Here is a 22,057-nt window from a genome sequence, read left to right on the forward strand (position 1 = left end):
AAAGTAAATAAACCTAAAATAAAATAAAATAAAATGAAAATGCTAGCAACTAAATGATTACTGGTCATTGTTGGCAGTTGTCCTTTCATTTTGTTTGAGCAGCCTTGCTTTTAAAATGGGATTTGATGCCAGCATTTATTTGGTATATAGAAATATTTGTCGGTCGTGAGGTTAAAATCTGACTTTGAATGTGAGTATGAAGGGAAGCTGCATTCATTTTTGTAGGGGTATTTCTGAGTTTTCCAAATTTTATTATTAGTATTCAGTGTATTTCTTTTTTACACGACCTAGTAGTTTGACACGAGAACTGTGAAAAGGTTGAAATTCCCATGTGAATGTAAACAGTGATGAATTGGCTGACTCAATCCTAATATTCATAAGTAAACCCTGCAGTTAATGAGCTGGGATTCAAAACTGTAGATCAGGCCTGCCATTTGTCCTTCCATCTTTTTTTAAAACTCCTTCTCATAAATACGTGCTGAGCGTGGTCTGTATACATGGTGTTGGTCCAGTGTGGGCACTGTGGTGTAGAGTGGTCAAAGTGGAAAGAAAGCCCTGTGTTCAGGAAGCTTGGCCAGTAGAGAAGTGCTCATTACAGATGAAAAATAAGCAATAGAACAGGTAAGGCGAGGCGTAGCTTGTGGAAAGTGTTATCTGGAGTCACATTAGAATGGAGGACTCAGAAAGCGTCATTTGGTGGCAGAGTGAAGGAGATACACAGACAGCCCTGTGAAGAGGATGACTGAGGGCCATCCCCTGGGGTAAAGGGTGCTACATGAAGGACCCTGGTGGCAAGGGTATCTAGAGCTGGGTCAAAAGGGAGGTGTGTACATAGAAGAGCTGTTCTTTTATGGTTCCCATAGAGCCTTGCTAAAGATTTCACCTGCATTCTTGATGGAAAGGGCATTGGATAATTTTGCCTCAAGGAGCAACAGAATTGGCATTACTGTTAAATGTTCTCCCATTTTATCTGAAAATACCTATGAGCAGAGAGGGCAGACCTGTGAAAGATGAAGCAGAAAGGCCTTCTACAAGGTTGTCATGGAAGAGAGTCATGGCTCCGGAGTACCGGGGTGCTCTGGGGGGATGATAAAAGTTGTAATGTTAATCAGGGTGATTGTTGTACATTCATCACATCACTGCAAATACGTATGAGGGTTGGGTGTGTGAACTGCTATGAGAAGCACTGAGATAAAGGATATATTTGGGGATAGAGGCATCAAGTGGTTCCAGTGAAGTCGCTGTAGAATGGGAAATTGAACGTAGCTGCACGATGACTTGTGGGTTCGAGCACCTGAACAAAGGCACCCCAGTTTCTGAGTTGAAGAAAGGAACAAACTAGGGAGACATTCTTTCTTAGTCATACTAGAAATCATCACAAAACTTTTGGTAGTTGTGGCTATTGAGCACTGTGTGTATGTGTGTGTGCTTGCGTGCTTGTGCATGCCTTTGTGTGTGTGTGTGTGTGTGTGTGTGTGTGTGTGTACATATACTCAGTAATATAAACTTCTCCCTGCCCATGTAGCATTGCAGGATCTGTTGTACAGAAGGATAATAGGGTATTCCTATTGCATCATCGTTTCTTAATTGCTGAGCTTGTCAGTAAGTCAAAAGTGATTGTTAGATGATAGGAATAATTGGAAAAAAAATGATTCACTTACAAGAATTTTAAAACAGGGTCGTATGAATAATGAAAGAATTTCACGTAAACAGATCTGTGAAGAAGGAAGCTAAAACAGGAAGGCTGGGAAAAGTGACCAGCTGCTCGTGGTTACCAGCCGCCATCACTCTGTCTTTCATGTGGCACACAGTCCTTCAGTGGCCCCCTGAAATAATCCCTGGCTAGATGGGTCGCATAGACTGTGCTGAGTCCCATACTGTCAAGTAGGTGTGTGCGTGTGCTGCTGCTGCCTGGGTGCACAGGTCTTCGTCACTGGAGATGCACGGCAATGGCTTTGCCTTGTAGTGTGGGTTAGGTTATAAGGCTAGAGTCATCTTCAGGGTCTTCACAGTGCAGAAGAGACCATAACGCCACGATTGCATCATGTGATTTTAACACTGAAGTCATTTGTAGAATATTCTCTCTGTATAAGTAGATAAAAGAAATGTTTTCTGTTGTAAATAAAACAAGCGATCCACAGAGCCAATATGAGGTAAATATGGGTTCTTATGTGTCTTTTTTTTTTTCCACAAAAGAAAGCAAACGTTAACTTCCATGCCCCCTCTGTGTCTTCCAGAGAAGAGAGTGAGAGTGTTCTGACACTGAAGGGCCTGACCCCAACTGGCATGCTCCCCAGCGGGGTACTCTCTGGTGGCAAACAGACTCTGCAAAGCGGTAAGCAGCCCGGGGATATGACTAGGAGCACGTGGCCAGCGTGTCAGTGGAGCACTGAGTGTCTCGGTCATGGAAGCTTGCTCTTTGTTTCTGCTCTTCTTGGCTGGAAGAAGGGCTCAACCCCACACATCAGGCTATATTCAGTCATGTCTGCCACGAAGGCACCCTCATTTCACTGCATGCACCCTTCTTCTCACTAGCACATGCATCCCTCTCTTCAGTCCTACCTCCAGGACTCATTTAGGGTGCCAGGGTACACAACAGTGGGCTTGAGCCGTTGAAGCGCCCTCCCTCAGTTACATCCTAGTAAGTGGTCTGCTTCTCTACGTGATTGAGAAAAGGTATACACATATATGTGCATAATTATAGATTTTATTCAAAAGAATATAAAAAGGGTAATATAATTATCCACTTGAACAGAAATGAGAGTTATATTAGCTTTTTCTCTGATGCATCAGAAATACGAAAAGAGAAAGGCTCACAGCTTTATTTTATTGGGCCTTTTTGATACTGGTTCTTTTTTATTAATAATAATAACTTCTCTTTTAAGTAGGCATTTTGCATTCTAGTCATAACTGGCTGCACAAGTACCATGCAGCATAATTTTTGTGATGGTGAGAATTTCTCATTTCTCCAAAGGCTGCTGCTAACACCAAACCATGGAATGTTTGACAGATAATCAATGCAAATGAAAAGATCTTTTAAATGATTCCCTAACTTTCAGTAAATTGAACTTAAAGACTCACATGTAGCTAGTGTCACCCATGTGAGACAACATAATCGTATATACTGTTTCTTTGGTTGTATTTACTTTTTTATCCACTTTAGTTAATATCACTAATTAAAATAAAACATTCAATATGGAAATTTTGCTGTTATGTTAGACTTCAACAGAAGAAAATATTTCCAGCAAAAAAATATACTATTGTATTTTAATACAATTTCAGCCTCTTGCTTATTTCTCTCCCTGGATCTGTCTCATATTTTCTTTCCTATCCCTACTCTCCATCCCAAAAGACTCAGGTGTTTTTACTGTTACTTTATTAAGACATTTCTTTCACACAGCACATAAAGGTCAACCCGTAAGCATGACATTATCAGGCCATCACACTTGAGTGACAACAGTCATAGCCTTTATTTTCAGATGACTTTCCTCTAAAACCACTGTCTATGAGTTGCCCCCCAAAATTCAAAAACATTTCAGCAAAAGAGAGAAAATTTAGAATAACGGAGGTTAAAAAAAAATGCCCTCCCATAAATCTGTAGTTAGAAATTAATCACTTCATAAAAGCAAAAACAAACCACAAAAATAAATAGATAAAAACTTTTCCATCAAAATGAACATCCTGGGAAATTAGGGCAGAGGTAATTTGTATGAGCAGAATGCATCTCTGCCCCGCTGATGGAAAGCTACAGCATCTAATAACCGCAGCATACAGCAGAGGCACACACACCTTCAGTGCCTGACCGCAGACTTCCCGAGCTTAGGATACACTAGGCTGTGTGTATTTCTGCCCCAGGAGTGCTGGTGTGGTTCCAGGGTTTCACCTTTGCTTGTAAAGCTAAGCTCTTTAAATGCTTACAGTAGACAGGATCACCTTCAGATGGTCACCTGTGTTTGTCGTTTCACTTAGTCGAGTTCCTTTTAAGTCCATCTGTTTGTGTTATTCATGTGGAACTCACACACACACACACACACACACACACACACACACACACACACACATTGGGTTGAGACTTCATTTGTCCTGAGAATTTGACAACTTGATATATATTTAAAACCACTGCGTTGTCTGTTTTCAGGGCTCATATCTGCTGCCCTTCTGTTGGCATGAAAGGAGAAGCTGCTCAGAGCTTTGACATTCAGCTCTTCTCCATGATTATGAGGAATCCAGAATGCATTCTTAACTGGCATGCATAGACAGCCCTTGTTATAGTTGTGAATTTTAAATTATGAGAGAATGCACATTGAAGTCCAGGGGTAAAATATTGCTGTTAAACATTTTGAACTTGGACACAAGTTTAATATTCTGGCATTTAATTACGGGAACATGTCCTAGCTGTAATAGCACGGAAAAACACGTAAGCTGTACAGGGAGATGGTAACGTCTAAGTAGACAGTAGGCTTACTCGGCCTCCAAAATTGCCAGTGCAGCACATCATAAGATGCCTCACTGAGGGACTTCAACCTTGAGACACCCTGTTCCTGAAGGGGCTGATATTAGGGTTCCTGCTGTACCCCCACATGACATGTAAGACTTCAGGAACTTTGTTTCTAAACATGGAATTGCAACAAGGGAAAAAACAAAAAACTTGAACTCAGCTTGCCTGATAAGATATCCAGGCTTTATCATTCCTCCGCTCCCTGGCCACCTCCTCCAGGAATTGTGTTTTCCCCCCTAGACAGCCTGATTCATCGCCCTCTAAGTCCAGCCCTCAGCCCCCCACACTCCCACCCTTACATTTCTATCTCTGGAAACCCCACCTCTGACTATTCAGTAACAAAGTATAGCACCAGCATCAACAACCCAGCTCAAAGCTCGTCAGTCCCATCCCTCTGGCATTTCAACTACAAATCACCAAGCCGAGCATGGATTCTAAAATGCTGAAAGAATCCAAAATTGTAGATCTCCATACCCCAGTCATCAATTCAACCCACACATCAGAAAGCTTCTCTGCATGTCTCCCTCACGGATTAGTGAGCCAGGACGTCAAGCCATCCATTCATCCCCTCAGGTGTATGTAGGCCATGACCGACATGTCTCACTTACGTGGTATGTGTGTGTGCCTGTGTGTGTGTGTGTATGTGTGTGTGTGTGTGTGTGTGTGTGTGTGTGTGTTTCCTTTCTCTCTAGTCTTTCTGTCTAGTCCAGAAGCCAGCACTTAGACAAACATTAGTTTCTCCCCACACCCCCAGTTCCTTTGATCGTCACTGACTTGTTCTTTAGAGTTAAGAAATCCTCGACTCATTTTCTCATTCATTTTGCACCCCCTTTCTTCTCTTCAGCTACTGTTGAGGCTATTGAGGCTGATGAAGGTAAATTGGCCAGTCCCCTTTCTGTTGTACCTGCAACAGACAAGGGCTCTGCTGGGTGTATTCATTTTTTTTTATTTTTATTTTTTATTTTATTTGCTGTAGCTTGTACAGAGTGTGTGGGTGTTGGGCTAACAGTTGTGGCTCAGTATTAACCAAAATGTTCTTGCTTTAAAGGGGAAAATGTCCTTCTATGGTTTGTTTGTTTGGTTTTTTTTTTTTCCCTTAAAGCTATGTTTGACTTTTGTATACAACGAACCTAGTCTAATCGCATACAACTAAAGGGTTGTAATTTACATACATCAATTTCTATATAGCACGAGTGATGTGGGGTGGGGGTTATGGCAGCTGCTGTGAAAAGTGACATGTAAAACAATATGCTTTGAGCTGAACCACCCCTCCCTCAGATCTAGTAGGACAGAGACGAAAGAATAAAATTCTGTTGATTCTAGTCTTCTCACGCTTGCAACAACAGACTTACGTGCCTGGTAATGCTTGGTTACGATTCAATATCACTTATGTCTCTAAAAATATTCCAATGTGAGACAGACATGTAGGGGTAAACTTTTATCCTTATCAATTTTAACTAATTGATATTCGGAAGAAAGCATTCAAAAAACAATATTATTAGGAGCTCAAAGAGTAGCTGTGTCTGTGGGAGCAGCCAATCGCAAGACTGTCAGGCAGACAGTTAATTAATCATTCCACCTGTCTGCTCTATGCTAGGTCTCTTGCTAGGAGCTTCAGGGGCTATCAAGAATTCATCGCCAACTGCCTACTAGCGCCTGGAAAGAGCAGTGCTGTTGACCTATTAGTAGCTCATTTTTAATTGAATGCTGTTTGACTACTTGGTTACCTGAGAACTACACATGAAAATAGTTTCAATATTCTGCATATCACACCCTCTGGAATTTTTTTTTTGAAAGAATAACTTGAAGTTCCCCTTTAAAACAAAATTCTTCAGTTGTATTTTGTTCTTGCAAAATAACTTTACTTTTTTTGTTTTTTTTTTTTTTTTTTTTTTACAAAATTGTGTGCATATACAGTCCTTTGGTATGATGTAAAAAGTGTCACTTTAGCTTTACAATTTGCTCATGATTTGGATATGGTAGGGGAAATGACAGTGATGTAAGAGAAAAATACAACTGTTTCCTAAATAGCAGTGAGCAAACTGCTATTTATGTGGGAATTCTCTATTCCTCTTGGCAACATCTAATCTGCAGTGTGCATTCCTGTTGAGAGTTTGGCTGTTTTCTGTGACTCTGTGGCTCTGTGTTGTGCTAAGTATACTCCCAATGTAAATTGCTAACACCATTGTCTGACCAGCAACTAGAGCAGAGTGCTTCCTTCCGTACAGGGGTAGACAGATGTGATCAGAAATGGAGCCCCAGCCCCAACTAGCCTCTGTTCTACAAGATTTTGCATTCCTGTGCTCTGACCTCATTGGTTTCAAAACCTAAAGCTTCCACTTTTTTGGGTTGTTGGGTTTTTTTTGTTGTTGTTTTTTTTTGTTTTTTTTGTTTTGTTTTGTTTTTTTTTTCTTTTTGTCCTTTAAATGAATCAAAGTTTCATAATTTACCACGACAGACTTGATTATGAGGTGATATCATTTAGAAAAAGAGGAAGGTATCTGTTAATTCTTGCCCCATAAAATAATTGAGTTAATTCTCTGGGTGGGTACTCAGCTCTATTATTAGACAGCTCTATTATTTTTTTTTTCAGCTTATTATCAAATTACAGAATTATGAAGCTTTGCTTTGGGCTTTGGTCTTTCCCCATCTCCCTGTGTTCTTCCTCTCACACTTGACTAATCACCATTATGCTAACCTTAAAATGCAGAGGGGGAACAATCTGTTTTTCTTTATAATGAGCTTTAAACAACTGTGTGAATCTTCTAGGCGTGTCATCCGTTCTAATGAAGGGCTGCACATTTGTCTATGAGTGGCTGACAGAGAGTCAGCTTTAACCTGCTTTACTCTCCACCACCACCACCCCCAAAAGTGGGGAGGAGACACATAACTTGAAATTGTCCTTAATAAGCTGTGGAGAGGCAGCCAAGGCATCACTGGTGATTGGCCTCCTGTAAGTGCATCTGGCTCGCACTTCGCAGGGCGTACAGCAAGCTGATGCTATTGGTTCCCCTTCTGTGTGATTTTTTTCTTTTTCTTTTTTTCAGCTCACTGTTGGTGCACCCAGTGAGGAAGGTTTGGGGTTTTTTTTTTTTTTTTTTCTTTTTTTCACAAATACTTCTCGTTATCTCTAGCACACGAAAGGTCACTAGAGGAAAACTAAAGAGAAGTCAAGGTTTTAGTTAAAAGTCACAAAACCAATGGGTTCTTCTTCAGTCACCACCTAATGTGGCTCTACTCAGAGTGAGTTTTCCTTGGTTTAGACACAAATGGGTACCAGATGAACATCAGTTTGACCTGTTCACTGCTAAAGGGCAGAAAGTGCTTCTCTCCATAGTCTTTATTTTTGAATTTCTCTTACCACCTCACCCACTAGACATCTTCCTGTTAAACGGGAAAACAGCTTATAATCCCCATCCCCCAGCACACAGACACAATGTTGGCAAAGAAATGTCCCTGTCAATTCCTTTTTCTAGTTCTTAGACTTTCTATTCTAAGCCATGGTGAGAGTTGGGAGAGAGAGGCCTTCCCCTGAATTTGCAGCACAGTGGCAGAGTAAGACCGTGGGGAAGTGTAGTCTACTTAGGTCAGGGATCATGGGCCGTCAAGCCAGTGATGTGGCCAGTGCTGCTGGATGCAGAAACCTGCCCCGGGAACAGTTTTGTTGTTTTTTTTTTTTTTTTTTCCCCTTTACTTAACCCACTGTGGATTTCTGTGATCTAAACTTTGATGAAGACAAGAGAAATGCTTACATCTTAAACTCTTCAAGAGGACATTTTGGTTGGCAAGAGACATTGGCTGTTTTCAAACCCTTGGTTCCCTCCGGTATGGTAAGGAATCTGTTGTGTCGTCCTCAGGTCCTGTCACGTTGTTCTCCACTAAAGGATTCCCACCCACTCTGAAGCCTCTAACCCCACTTGATGCAGCCACGGTGTCCTTTGGTACGCCCCACCTAACGCTTTCTCTCTTCTCTTAATGATTTTCTATTTAGCTATCAAAGGATTTTCACCACAACATAAGATCACTAGCTTCGAGGAGGCCAAAGGCTTAGACCGAATTAACGAGAGGATGCCGCCTCGCCGAGATGCCATGCCCTCCGACGCCAACCTTAACTCCATCAACAAGGCTCTCGCCTCAGAGACTAACGGCACGGACAGCAATGGCAGTAATAGCAGCAATATCCAGTGACCACTTCCTGTTCACTTTTTTTTTTTTTTTTGAGCTGCAGGGCATGATGGGATTGCTGCATCTCAGCAGTTGGATGTTCTTGCCTCTGACGGTAGCTTGTTTGCTCTGGGGGCCAGGAATTGGATTCAGTTTACACTATCATGAAAAAATAAAATAAAAAAGAGGGAGAGAGATAATAAACTATATTTTGGTGAGGGTGGTGATTAAACACCTCTTTTGGGTATGCCTTTAAAAAATGCTTCTAGGAAAAAAAAAAGTTTTAAAAAGAAAGCTAATGCTAGTCTATACTGCAATGTTAGGGGAATGAACACGTTTTCCTACTGCACTGGGGACTTTTAGATAGGTTAATGAAAGGCCTTTTATTCTGTTACTGGACACGAAAACTTTGTCTAATTTCTTATACTCTATTGTACGTTTACAGTCGCATCACTAAAATGGAAGACATCAAACATTTTTAACAGAAAAAAAAAAAGATGTAAAAACTAACTAAGGACTATTTATTGATAATGTTTTGCTACTCCTGTCAGACAATGGCTATAAACTGAATTAGGCAGTCTTAAAAAACAAAAACAAAAAAAAACAAAAACAAAAACAAAAACAAAAAAAACCTGGAAAAAAAAGAATGTTGCAAATTTGTTAAAATGCCAAAAAAATAAAAAATAAAAAATAAAAAAAAATACGACAGTTTAATTTTGTATAGATCATGCTTATCTCAGGTTCCTTTAGTTTGCTTGAATGCCCTTCTTTCCATAGAACATTATTAATTTGGCAGTGAATACATTTTCTTTAAGTTTAAAAAAAACTGGAATAATTATACCCATCTTTTTTGCTGTTTATATTTAGGGGTTTTGTTGATAAATCAAGTCTTGGTTGTGGCTTGCTGAATTCAATATTTATGAGTGGTGCATTTTTAAGTATAGTGAACACGACACCATAGTGCAGTGGTGAAGCCTCTATATTCTGTAAAAAACAAAAACAAACAAAAAAAATCTGCCTATGCATGTTTTTTAAGAAAAAAAAAAATAAAATGGCTGTATCGGCCTGTATGGACTGTAATGCGCTTTGTGGCCTGACATTTACTGGAAAATGTATGTATACTGGCGTGTGCTTTATATTCTCGAAAATGCTTAATGCCTTTGAAATTTTGTAATCAAAACAAAAGCTTTGAAAAAATCTAAAGGGGAGAGTATTCTTAAAAGTTTTTAACATAAGCTTGTCAGTGCACACATAGATGGTTGGCATGTTTAGCAAACTTTGTGAAATTTAAATAAGTTTGTAGTTACATGTGAAACTCTAAATGCATGGTAACCGTTAATGTCATACCAGTTTAGTTATGTCGTTCTGTTCTGTCATGTGCCACAAAATACGTACTTTTTTCACTTTTTTCCCTTTGTATATTAGTTACGGGTTACAACTGGTTCATTCTGAAAACAACAACCAACAACAAAAGTCCATTCATATTTTTTAACAATTGTATAAGTGCCCAAGTCATTCACTACAGCCTAAAGCCTTGCCTTTGTAATTTGACTTCTGAAATGTTGGCGATCAAAGCATGCACCTGTACCAATGACAAAGAAAAAGCATTTTATATTACTACTCAATAAAATGTGCATGAACTTAAAGAATGCGCATCCTTTCACTGAGTCTGCTGAAGGGAATGTTGTGCACAGCCACCATGGTGTCCTCTGGGTGCTGGCCCTACACCACCCTGCACACTTAGGGCAGGCTGCTTCCCAAGGGCCTCATGATCCAAGGAGTGGTACCCACTTCTGCTGTAAAAGTCTTGGTGGGTTTGTGTCTCAAAAAATCAGGCAAGAGAAGTCTGCTTACAGAGCAAATGCCGTCTTCTGGCTTCCTTACATGAAGGACTGATTTAAGAAACCAGACCAATCCTTTACATTGGAAACAATAGTCTTCAATTGGTCGTCAGGTTGTTTTGGTTGTATGGGACACCTCCCAGCTATGGCAAAAGAGGACTAGTCTCCTAAGCCCATTTCCAACCCAGACAGGCTGTGTTTATACTGATAAGTTTGTATTCACATGCTTTTTAGTTGTTATCCCTGCGGAGATTTAGAAGGCACCACATTTCAGTTTGTTTCTAATATTGTTCATTTTTCACTGCACTTTGTTTATGTAATAAATTATGCCTATTATATTAAGTAATGAGAGTGTGGCGATTAGTAATAAAGTGTACCAAAACAAAGATATATTCGCTGACAAAAACTTCCCCATGGTTATTTGAATGAGTCAAAACGTTTCTCCTGTGGGTATTTCCCCACAAAAGTGACAACCAAGGAAAACAGATGCAACTTGCTAGAATGCTGTAAAAGAAATGGTCATTCTCGTACCAATGTGTGTGTTTTCTTTCTTCTGACTACAGAGAAAATATCCCAAAAACTATTAATAATGATCAGGTCTTTTTTGGATTCCTTTCTTTTGCAAATTGTGCTAAGGAAACTATGGCATAGAAATAAACATTTGACATTGAAATAAGCAGTCGATGTGAGTATTGCTTGTCTTTTTGCTCAGTGTTAGGAAAGAGGCACTATTTTTTCACACAATGATTTAATCTGTCCAAGAAGTCAGTATGGAGTTGAAGGTCTTTCTCCAGGATTGACAACACTTGCAAATCTTTTTTATTAGTCCTGTCTCTTTAAGATGTGGACAGACTATTGGATTCATGAGTTCCCTTGCTGGGTACCTGGGTACAAGCACATATGCATATGTCTGGGCATTCACACACAGCCACACTCTCATCCCCAGATGCTTTTGTCTGTGCCAGGGTGACTTGCTATTTGCAGGGCACCCTAATTTGCTAAATTTCTAGATAGTGTTTGGAAGACTGGATCTGGTAGTCTCCCTCAGCAAGCTTCCTTGTCTAAAATACATTCATCCTACATGTACATTCATCCTACATGTACATACATTCATCCTACATGTACATACATTCATCCTACATGTACATATATTCAACCTACATGTACATTCATCCTACATGTACATACATTCAACCTACATGTACATTCATCCTACATGTACTTTCAAAAATCTAAGAAGGCAACTTGAGAGGCTCACCTGTGATGAGAATCAAGTGTGGTATCTCAGCCTGTCTATGTCCCATCACATAGGATCACTGTGAATACCAGAATATCTCACACCCTCTCTCCAGATGGTGCTCCTGTGGTGCTGTGAAAGCCCTCTGAACCATTTGTGTCCTGAAATATTTGCTTTCTGTCCACCCTGGCTGTACCCGTATGAGATAATTTTAATATACATCATTTCCCTATCCTTACATTGGGGCTGAAGATGAAGTCAACTATAGGGATGGGATAATCTCTTTTGTCTTTCTTAAACTTGAGTACTTCATGTCTGTCACTCAGTGGTTCCCTTGAATTAAACAAACCCAAGATCTCCAAACCTGAGGATACTCTCTCTGCCCTAGGGATGTGGCCGGCTACTTTGTTCATTTCATAAGCAGATGTGTCTGCTATGCTCTGACCATCCCTTTCCCTGTTGTACATTCATATTTTTCAATCACATGTGCGTGCACACACACACACACACACAGCCACTGTGCCAGGCAGTCCTCAAGGCATATATGGGTTTTTAGTATGATATTAAATGTCAGCATGCTATGGGACTGTGAGTCGGTGCTGTGCTTTTCAGAGCGCTTCTTGGGCGCTCTCTCTCTCTCTCTCTCTCTCTCTCTCTCTCTCTCTCTCTCTCTCTCTCTCTCTCTCTGTGTGTGTGTGTTTTGTTTTGTTTTGTTTTTTTTAAATAATGTATACCAGGAGCAACCCTAACCAGGCCCTTGATGATGTGTTTACTTTTATTTTTATTAATTCATACATAGTAACAAGATACACAAAGTAAAGAACAAAATGTACCTATCTCTGATGACCATATTGTCAAGAGGCAACTGACATACTGGAATTTATGTTAATGATAGAGACCCAGAAGGGGAGTCTGCTTTAAGGAAATACTGGAGAAACTTAACAGGTAAACAACAGAGGTCCTGTTAGCGGTGATATTCCAGAAGACAGTGCTGACTTTGAAAAGCATCTACTTATCATAAGGTTTGAGTGGCTAGGAAATGAGCCTGCATTCCATGAGTATGGCTTCACTCAAAGGGTGAGACACACTGCAAGTTTGATACTGTAACGCCTTTAGGGAAAACAGCATGGAAGGGATTAGACACTGACTGCATGGTAAGGTACTGACTCAAGAATGGAGAATAACCTGCTCCATATCTAAATGTCCCTGGAGCAGTACAGGATAGAATATCACTTTAACAACAAGATTTAGGGTATCCTGTCAATTTTTCATTCTAAGCCATTGCTTCAAGACTTTGTGTTTGCAGACTCTCTGTCTCGGGGCCGAGTTCTGCAACACAGTTAAACACAGTCCTCTGTGGGCTTAATATTTTGGGTGTGTTTTATAGACAGACAAACGACAGCAGCTGCGGGAAAAAAAAGCAACAGCCTAGGTTAGGTAGGGAGACTTGGAGGATAACCTGGGCTATGTGGAGGAGTATTTGGGACCACATGCATTATGGGGAGAGAGAACTGGGTCAGCCTGAACTACAGGGAGAAAGGCAGGGGAGTGCTTGGGCTACTCCTCCCACTTTTTCCTCTGTGTATCCCAGACCATCTTACTTTTTCTGGGCAAACCTAGCTGGAAAGTTTCCTGTAGATTAGCAAAGTGGTGGTGGTGGGATTGAGCTTAAAACCTGAGATCTCAGAAAAGATTGAATTAACTTCCAATCTGAAGGCATTCTTTTTGGGTTACACAGATTGAGCATCCCTTGTCCAGAATTCTTAGAACCAGAAATGTTTCCAATTTGGGGATTTTTGACATTTTATAATAAGGTTGCTTAGACTTAACATTGAGATCCCCTATCAGAAATACCCCAAAATCCAAGAGGTTTGGAGTTACCTCACAAAGTCTAAGGATCCAGACTAATTCTGCCTTATTAGTGTTCAACCTATGTTTTCAAACAAAATTTCTAATACCAAATGCTAAGGATGGCTAGGTTTTTTTCTCAGCAACTCCACACTGGCTGTAAGAATTAGCCTTGCCTCTTCAAGGTGACATGCAAGGTTACTCACCTTGTGATTCTCGGCAGTCAGCTGACTTTCCAGTCTCAGGCCTACTTGACTTAAGCCATGTTTGACTGTACCCAGTGCTTGGGTAGCCATAGGCTGCTTAGGTCTCTTACTCTCTCATGCATTCTCTGAAAATACCAGATTCATCTTTAGACTGGGGTGAAACACAGTCCTTCCTGGGAAGAGAGAATTGTCCTCTACATCCTGTGTTTCACCATTTACTCCACTCACATGCAACACAACTGGGAGAATAGTTGCTTCTCTTTGAAGTTTTGGAAGGAAACGAGAGACTTGGTGTCTTTTGGGGGAAGAAAAAGGCAAGCAGGAATACAGATTTTTCTCCACATGTACTCACAATGTGGGACTCTCCAAGACTCCACGCAGCAAATGTTCAAGGAAGAATGGATTGGAGCTTTGCTGTGGAGTGATCCAAGTCCTTGTACAAATTCCCCAGAGCCTGAAGTTAAGGGATAACTTTCTTTTATTCTACCGGTCTCATCGTAGCTACTGTGTTCACCATTACAACTAGTTTTATCAGAGTTTTATTTTGTTTTGTTTTGATGCTCTTTTGAGGGTCAGCAAGATAGGTCATACGTAAAAGCACTTGCAGTCAAGCCTGAAACTCTCCATACTCAGCCCCCAGAACCCACGTAGTAGGAGAGAACTGACTCCAGCAAATTGTCCTCTGACCTTCACATGCATGAAATGGCCTGTGCCTGTGCGCAGACACACACATATGAGCTAATGTTAAAATAATACTTATTGAATGTATATTGAGCACAGCCCACCTTAAAGAACCATAGAATGACATTGAAGTTTTAGCATGAGAGAACTAATCCTTTGGAAGCACTTCCTTGGAAAAGTCTTTTGCTAAAAGATAACACATCGGCCGGAAGGAAACCACAAACCCTTTGCCAGCTGCGAACACCCTAGTGAGAAATAGTTAATCCCAGTTCTGACAGGGCCCTTGGAAGGCTGATAAATACAGGTCTGTTCATAGAGAAGAGACTGTTGGGGCATGGGAGAGTACTTCAGGAGAGTGGGATGGGTGCTGGAGCTCAGAGAGAGGGCTGATGGAGTGTACTGATTCTACAGCTCTCTGTGCTAGATGGAAACTCTGTAGAACAACGAAATTCAATACCCAGGCTGCTCTGTCACCATGTTTGAATGGAAGTATGAGTCAGCGTCTGTGCATAGTGCTGGCTTGTAGGAAATGAACCACAATGGTACAGATGTGAGTCTGCCCTACTCTCCTACTGGCCACAGGGCTGTGAGACCTTTCCTGAGCTTCATAAAATCCTATTCCAGTCTTGGCCAAGTGACTGATGAATAATTCTTAAGCTCTCTGCCTGAATTAAAAGAAACGCTGTAAATGAAGGAGTTGGCAAGGTATAAAACAAGAAATGCTCATTGTATTCAGCAGCCTGCCGAGTTACACGAAGGCTTACTTATTCTGTGACTGAAACTCCTGTGTGTGTGAGGTGGTGTCGCCCGAGAGTGTTTGTGTACTCAGAAAAACCTAGTGAGAGGAATGGTACTCATCTCTAGCCTTCCTACAAGGATTAGCTGGGGAGGGAGGGTGACTGGGAAGCAGGGCATCCAGCCTGAGAGAAGATGGAAGAGCAAAGAAGCAAGTCAACCCCTGTGGAACCACTTGGCTTAAAGCATGGGAGCAATGAGTGTGAAAGATGCAACCAGATACAACTTGAAGAGTAGTTTGCATCTGGAAGTAAATCCGTGCGTAAAATTACATACATGGTAGACTATATGTAAACCACAGAGGCACTGCTGTTATTAGGACTGTGTAGCTTCAGGATTAATTTGGTGGATCAACAGCATCATCAAGGACGGGGGCTGTCCCCATCCTTCTCAGGATGTTGGCATCTGTCCTCTAAAACTGTCCATAAGCACCTGGCATTGCTACCTCACACAACACTGTCTGGCTAATGGAAAATAACACTGAAAATAACCTATAAATACAGCAAAGCCCAATTTATTGCTCATTGCAGCAATGTAACCACCACCTCGGCAGGGTTGCAGTAAATCCAGATGGGTGGAAGGCAGAAGCAAAATATTTATGATGTTTTGTTTAGTTGAGGTTGGTCTTTCCATGTAGGAGTCTAATAAAAATCAGACAAAGTTTGTAGACCTGTGGGTTAAAATTGGTACACACAGCAAAGGGAGCATTTACTAAGAGAGTTTTGAGGAGAGCAGTAAATATCTAGACAAGGATGAGACTTTGTCTCCTCCTCAAACTCACTAAACTCTCCCTCCTTCCCTCCTTCCCTCCTTCCCTCCTTCCCTCCTTCCCTCCTTCCCTCCTTCCCTCCCTTCCTTATGTAGGCAAATGGCATATGACCTCTACTTTCTGATTGAGAAGTTGGCCCATGTTCCTGTTGTCATACCCTCCTTGCCATGACCGAGTTTGCCCTCTGGAACTATAAGCCAAAAGAAACCCTCTCTCACCTACGTTCCTTCCTGTCTAGGCATTCTGTCCCAGCAACAGAAAGATGACCCATACAATGCTGCAGCACTAAAGTCCTGTGAGAATAGAAGAAAAACAGCATAGCACACACATACACAAATACACATAAAACCTCTACATAACATCAGACGCTCTTCAGCACACATTCGATGCGATGTTCGCCATAGTCTCAGAGGAAAACCACTCTAGAATACAACTAAATAGTTTCAGATAAAAACAACCACACCAGCGAGAACTCCAACCCCTACATAGTTACATCAGAGAAATGAACACTCGTGTTGGTGCAGAAACTTATACTAACGGAAGTGTGACCATTCAGCCTACAAATACAGACAGACAAAACTGCTTGTTGAGGTTGAATCGTGTACCCCTGGGAGACACCTCACTATATCCACCCCTACAATATCGGAACGGACTCCTTTTGGAAATGGTGATCATGGATCTAGGTGAGTTGTAAGATAGACCTCTAGGCCAGTCTGTCAGCTTATAAAAGAACAGCTACATGAAGACAGGCTGGGAGAAGGCCTTGTAACTGTGGAAGCAGACACTCGGGTTATGTACTTGTAAGTTCAGGGTCAGTGTTTTCTGACAGCTGCAAGAAGCTATGAAGAAACTAGAAAGGGTGTCTTTTTTTTTTTTTTTTTAATTTCAGAATTACAACCTCCAGATCTATGAGACAGGAGAGTTCCCTTGTTGCTTTATAGATTACTTTTGTTTGCCTGAAAGAATGTCTGTGCACCCTGTACACACCTGGTGCTTTTGAGAACAGAAATGGGGGTCAAATACCCTGAACCTGGAGTTACAGATGGCTGTGAGCTGCTATGTGGATGCTGGGAATCAGTCAAACTCAGATCCGCTGAAGAGCATCCAGTGTTCTTAACTGCTGAACCCCCACCTTGTATTGTTTGAAGCCATCAAATTTGTGGGATCTTTTTAATCACAGTGCTTGAAGGCCAATGATATGGATAAGTGCAAAGACATAGTGAATCAGATCGGAGCAGGAAGTGTTAAAAATTGTGCCAGATCTGAGGGATTCGGTACATGAACAATTAATAGTTTACTCTTCTATAATGTTATCTATGCTGACAAGAAGCAGGGGCGATCCTGGATGTGAGACAAAGGATTTTAGCACTCACAGAGCCTCAGTCGACCATTTTCTAATCTGTTCCTCCAGGCTCTGATCTGAGGACATCATGCAATGGCACGCCCAGATAAACACTGTACGCACAGTGGCCTTTGATCATATAGACAACACCACCTTAAAAATGGGCTCTGAGCAATCCTTTCAAGCTATGCCTAAGAAGGAGACCATTCCCATGCTATCTGCCAGGAAGTAAATCTGTCTCCAGAAGCCGAGTAAGAAGCCACCTCTATCTCAGCAAAAAGCCTTGAAACTTCCAAAGGAAACAAACAGCCTTGAGAGGAGGCTGCAGCAAGAGCTGTCACAGGATGTACAGAACCACAATAGCCCCAGCCCCAGACGTTCCCGTACTAAAATGATCCAATTTATTCCGTTTTCATGGCCTTCTGCAAAAGACCAAGGTTTTGTGACAGGCAGCAGAGATCATTGCTTCAGTGGGGTTAAGGTGGAGGGTGAAGGTGACAGGAAGCAGGGGCATGACAGAGCCATATTTTTATTCCTGAGTGTGGGCCAATGAAAAGTGCCACTGAGATGGGATGCTGCCATGACAGAGGCCTGGCTGTCTTGCAACGTGCTGTACACACCAGGCTGATCTCAAACTCACCACCCACCAGCATCCAATTGTTGGGACTAGAACTGTTGGACCGTTGGAGCAAATTATTCTTCTCTATGAATCTCTAAGCATGTTAAGATTCATAAAGGGAGAGCTGAGGCTGTCGCTCACTTAGTTCAGTGGAACACTGCCTAGCATGCTTGAAGCCTCGGGTATGATCATAAGCATCACATATGCCATGGGCTTGGTGACCCACAGCTGTTATCCTGGGACTCAGGATGTGGAGGCAGGAAAATCAGAAATTTATAGTTATACTCAGCTATATACCAGCTTGGGCTAGAGAGCCTGTCTCTATAAAGTCAGACGAAACTGTGAAAGAAATCTTTGCTGAAACTAAAACATTAAAAAAAGAAGAAGAAAGAAAGAAAGAAAAGAAAAGAAAAGAAAAGAAAAGAAAAGAAAAAAGGAAAGGAAAGGAAAGGAAAGGAAAGGAAAGGAAAGGAAAGGAAAGGAAAGGAAAGAAAAGAAAAGAAAAGAAAAGAAAAGAAAAGAAAAGAAAAGAAAAGAAAAGAAAAGAAAAGAAAACCTGGAAGGCCTCAAGTCACTGCTTGTCTTCCGTATGGAGTCTACTTTTTCTGTGATGCTCCTCTGTTTAAGGGACAGGTGATCAGAGGTGGTTTGGACTGAACAGCTTACACAAGCCTAGGAAAGTTCATGTACACAAGTCTACAGGAAACACACACAATAAAGTCTTTGAGAATTAGAAGACAAACATTAGGTTTTGAATGTCTCATCCTGACATTTGCTCGGTTTCAGAAGAGTTTGTCTCCCGGGGTGGTGGGGGGAGACCAGTTCTCCAGTTGTGCAAGCCTTCAATTACTTTCAAGAAACCAATTACGTGATCTATTTCTTTAGAAGATAAAGTTTTGACCTGACCTCCTTGACTGAATCAGAAGAGCAGAATTTCCTGCCAAGGCGTAGGTATTTTTCATTTTGGAAATGAAATGAAATGCAGCATTACACCTGACCTCTTTCCCCACCACAAATCAGGCCATCTGCCCTGAGTTTTAATTTATTTTCTTCTTTCTCCTAAGGAACATTGTCGCATTAAACTCTAAGCCCGTGTCCTAAGGCAAAACTGATGCATTGGGGATCTAGCTTAGAAGGTGGTTAATTAATTCCATAACAAGTACGTTTGACCTCCTATTAGCAAGGCTTTCTGCAAGGAATAGATAGATATCCTGTAGAAACTACGGACTCGGGTCAATAAATACAGCAGCTGAGTGGGAGTCATTGTGGCTGCGTTCGTTCTAATGCAGAACGTCTAACATTTCATCTGTGAATTATTGTGTACCAAATCAGTTACTTTCTTAAAGCTCTCAGTTCTTGAGGAAAGAGGAGAAAATTAATCACCAGACCATGCTTAAAGGTGTCACCTGATAATACTAAGTTCATTGTTATGTCAAGTCTCCTAATACTATTTCCTCCATGTTCATTATGGAAATCAGTTTAACTAGCTTGTGTCCATCTTTCTCAGAATCCTGCCATGCCCAGTTCCCAAAGGTGATAAACACACATGGCTAACACCTTGCTACCTCTCACCCGCAGCCACATTGTTTTATTTATAGCTCCAATCTTCTTGTTATTGAATATCACAACGTTTTAGGGCTAAAGCTATGGGGCACAATTACAACCCCAATCTATAGAGTAGAACTGTTTGGATGACCTGTTCTGTCCTAGCTCCGCTTTAATGGGGAGAAAAGTTACTATGACTCTATGCAGAGAAGCCATAAAGAATAGGACTCTGCATCTAAGACTTGACTTTCTAATGTCACTGCTTGGAGGAAGAGATGTGAGCAAGCAAATGGTTCTTTGGCTGCTGAGAGAGTGGTATGTTTCTCATAAAAGGCCAAGCAAAATTCTAGTCGGCACGCCCAGCTTTCTCCTAGTTAAAACATGTTTATTCTGAACGTTAGAGAGAGATGTGTTACAGGGTTTGTGCCTTTGCCTCATTCTCTCCTCAGCATTTAGCAATGCTGGCACAGTTCCATCCAACTTCCACACAGTCCTCCATGGGCTTCCACCTTTTCTTGCCCTCACCTATGGCCTGAGTCCCGATGGCTTCCCAAGACAGCGCCTTGCTTCAATTTGCTCATGGTATTTATAAAGAGATTTTGTGACCCAGACCTTTCTCAGTAAATCATTGAACAGAGATTTGCAGAGATGTTTTTATTCCATTAATGATAAGGGGTCTTTGTTATTGAGCCACTAAGAATTCTAAAGTCCAACCTCTGCATTCTCTATCAAATATTTCCATGTCATAAAAATATCAAGGTTCCTTGTGTGCTTTAGTTTATTTAAAGGATACTTGAGGAGTTTCTAACTATATGCCCAACATGTAATGAATAAATGCATCAGACACAGGAGCTCTTCTACAAAGGGCATGTCCTTGTAAGGAAGGCTCTGGTGGTCCTTGGGGTCCTGCTTATTAAAGATTAAATGAAGTGATAGGAGAATACTGGACAAGATTAATGTCATTCTAGAAGTTAATAAGAAAACAAGGGATATGATCCCCAAAAGACTCCAAAATAAAAAACAATAACATTACAGAAAATTTACACTGTTGTGGTGATTTGAATATGCTTGGCCCAAGAAGTGACACTATTTGAAAGTGTGGCACTGTTAGAGTCGGTGTGGCCTTGTTGTCGCTGTGGATGTGGTCTCTAAAACCCTCATCCTAGCTGCCTGGAAGCCAGTTTTCTCCTAGTGGCCTCAGATGAAGATGTAGAACTCTCAGCTCCTGCTGTACCATGCCTGCCTGGATGCTGCCATGTGTCCACTTGGATGATAATGAACTGAACCTCTGAACCTGTAAGCTGACCCCAATTAAATGTTCTTTTAAGAGTTGCTCATTGTGTGTTTTGACAGTAATGGAAGCCTAACTAAGTCACACTGTGTTGCTTAGATTTTTGTCAGTTTGACACAAACTGAGGTCACCTGGGAAGAGAGAACCTCAGTTGAGAAATTGTCTCCATCATATTGGCCTGGGAGTATATCTCTGGGGTATTTTCTCAATTAATGATTATATTAGTCAGGGTTCTCTAGAGTAACAGAACTTGCAGATAGTCTCTATATAGTAAAGGAATTTATTGATGACTTACAGTCTGCAGTCCAAATCCCAACAATGGTTCAGTAGTAGCTGTGAATGGAAGTCCAAGGATCTAGCAGTTGCTGAGTCCCACACCACAAAAAGGCGAAAGAGCGAGAGCCAGACTCCCTTCTTCCAATGTCCTTATATGGTCCCCAGCAGAAGGTGTAGCCCAGATTAAAGGTGTGTGCCACCACACCTTTAATCCCAGATGATCTTGGACTCGGAGATCTCCCTGTCTTAATCTTCTGGATTCAATCACCACTGTGTCTCAAGATCTCCATACCAAGATCCAGATCAGAAACTTCTATCTCCCAGTCTCCAGATTAGGTTCACTGGTGAGCCTTCCAATTCTGGATTGTAGTTCATTTCAAATATAGTCAAGTTGACAACCAGTAATAGCCACTACAATGATGAACCTGAGTGGGCCAATCCCACTCTAAGAAATACAACCCCTGAGCAGGTAGTTCTGGTTTATATAAGAAACCAAGTTAGGGGAGCCAATAATAAACAGTTTTCATCTCTGCCTCTGACCCTGCTTGTGCCTATGCTATGACTTCCCACAGTTATGGACTGTGATAAGATATGTAAGCCAAATAAACCCTGCTGGGCCAGAGATGCTTTGAGTCATGGTATTTACCACAGCAACAGAACCTGAATTATGTATACATTATGTTCTAAGGTCAGAGATACGTACTGGTAGGTTGTGAGCATCCGTAAATCCAGATTATCAGGAGTCTCAGTGGTGAGGTGAATGTGTGAATGAGGAACTTACTATGAGCATATGCACATCACCAATGACCAGCAGCAGCCAGAAAGGGACACAAGCCAATATTTTTGACTATGACCCTCTTCTCCTTCTGTGGTAGCATACTGATTACCTCACATTCCCTTCTAATTCCACACACTATTGTAGTTTAAGTTTTGTTTGTGTGTAAA

General features: G+C 41.3%; 1 protein-coding gene across 2 annotated transcripts in view; it reads left to right on the plus strand.

Annotated features, from left to right (window-relative positions):
* The window catches only part of Ppp3ca (protein phosphatase 3 catalytic subunit alpha), a 271,584-nt gene extending 260,402 nt beyond the window's left edge, over nt 1-11,182 (plus strand). The window contains exons 12-14 of one of the 2 annotated variants that reach the window (XM_021197089.1): nt 2,238-2,335; nt 5,343-5,372; nt 8,490-11,182. In XM_021197089.1, the coding sequence (XP_021052748.1) occupies nt 2,238-2,335; nt 5,343-5,372; nt 8,490-8,686 (325 nt within the window). In that variant the 3' untranslated portion in view covers nt 8,687-11,182. The remainder of the gene's footprint in view (nt 1-2,237; nt 2,336-5,342; nt 5,373-8,489) is intronic. The other variant, XM_021197090.1, reaches the window with a different exon arrangement.
* The last annotated feature ends 10,875 nt before the right edge of the window (nt 11,183-22,057 follow it).

This window comes from Mus pahari, chromosome 4 (assembly GCF_900095145.1).
Source record: "Mus pahari chromosome 4, PAHARI_EIJ_v1.1, whole genome shotgun sequence".
Taxonomy (NCBI): Eukaryota; Metazoa; Chordata; class Mammalia; order Rodentia; family Muridae; genus Mus; species Mus pahari.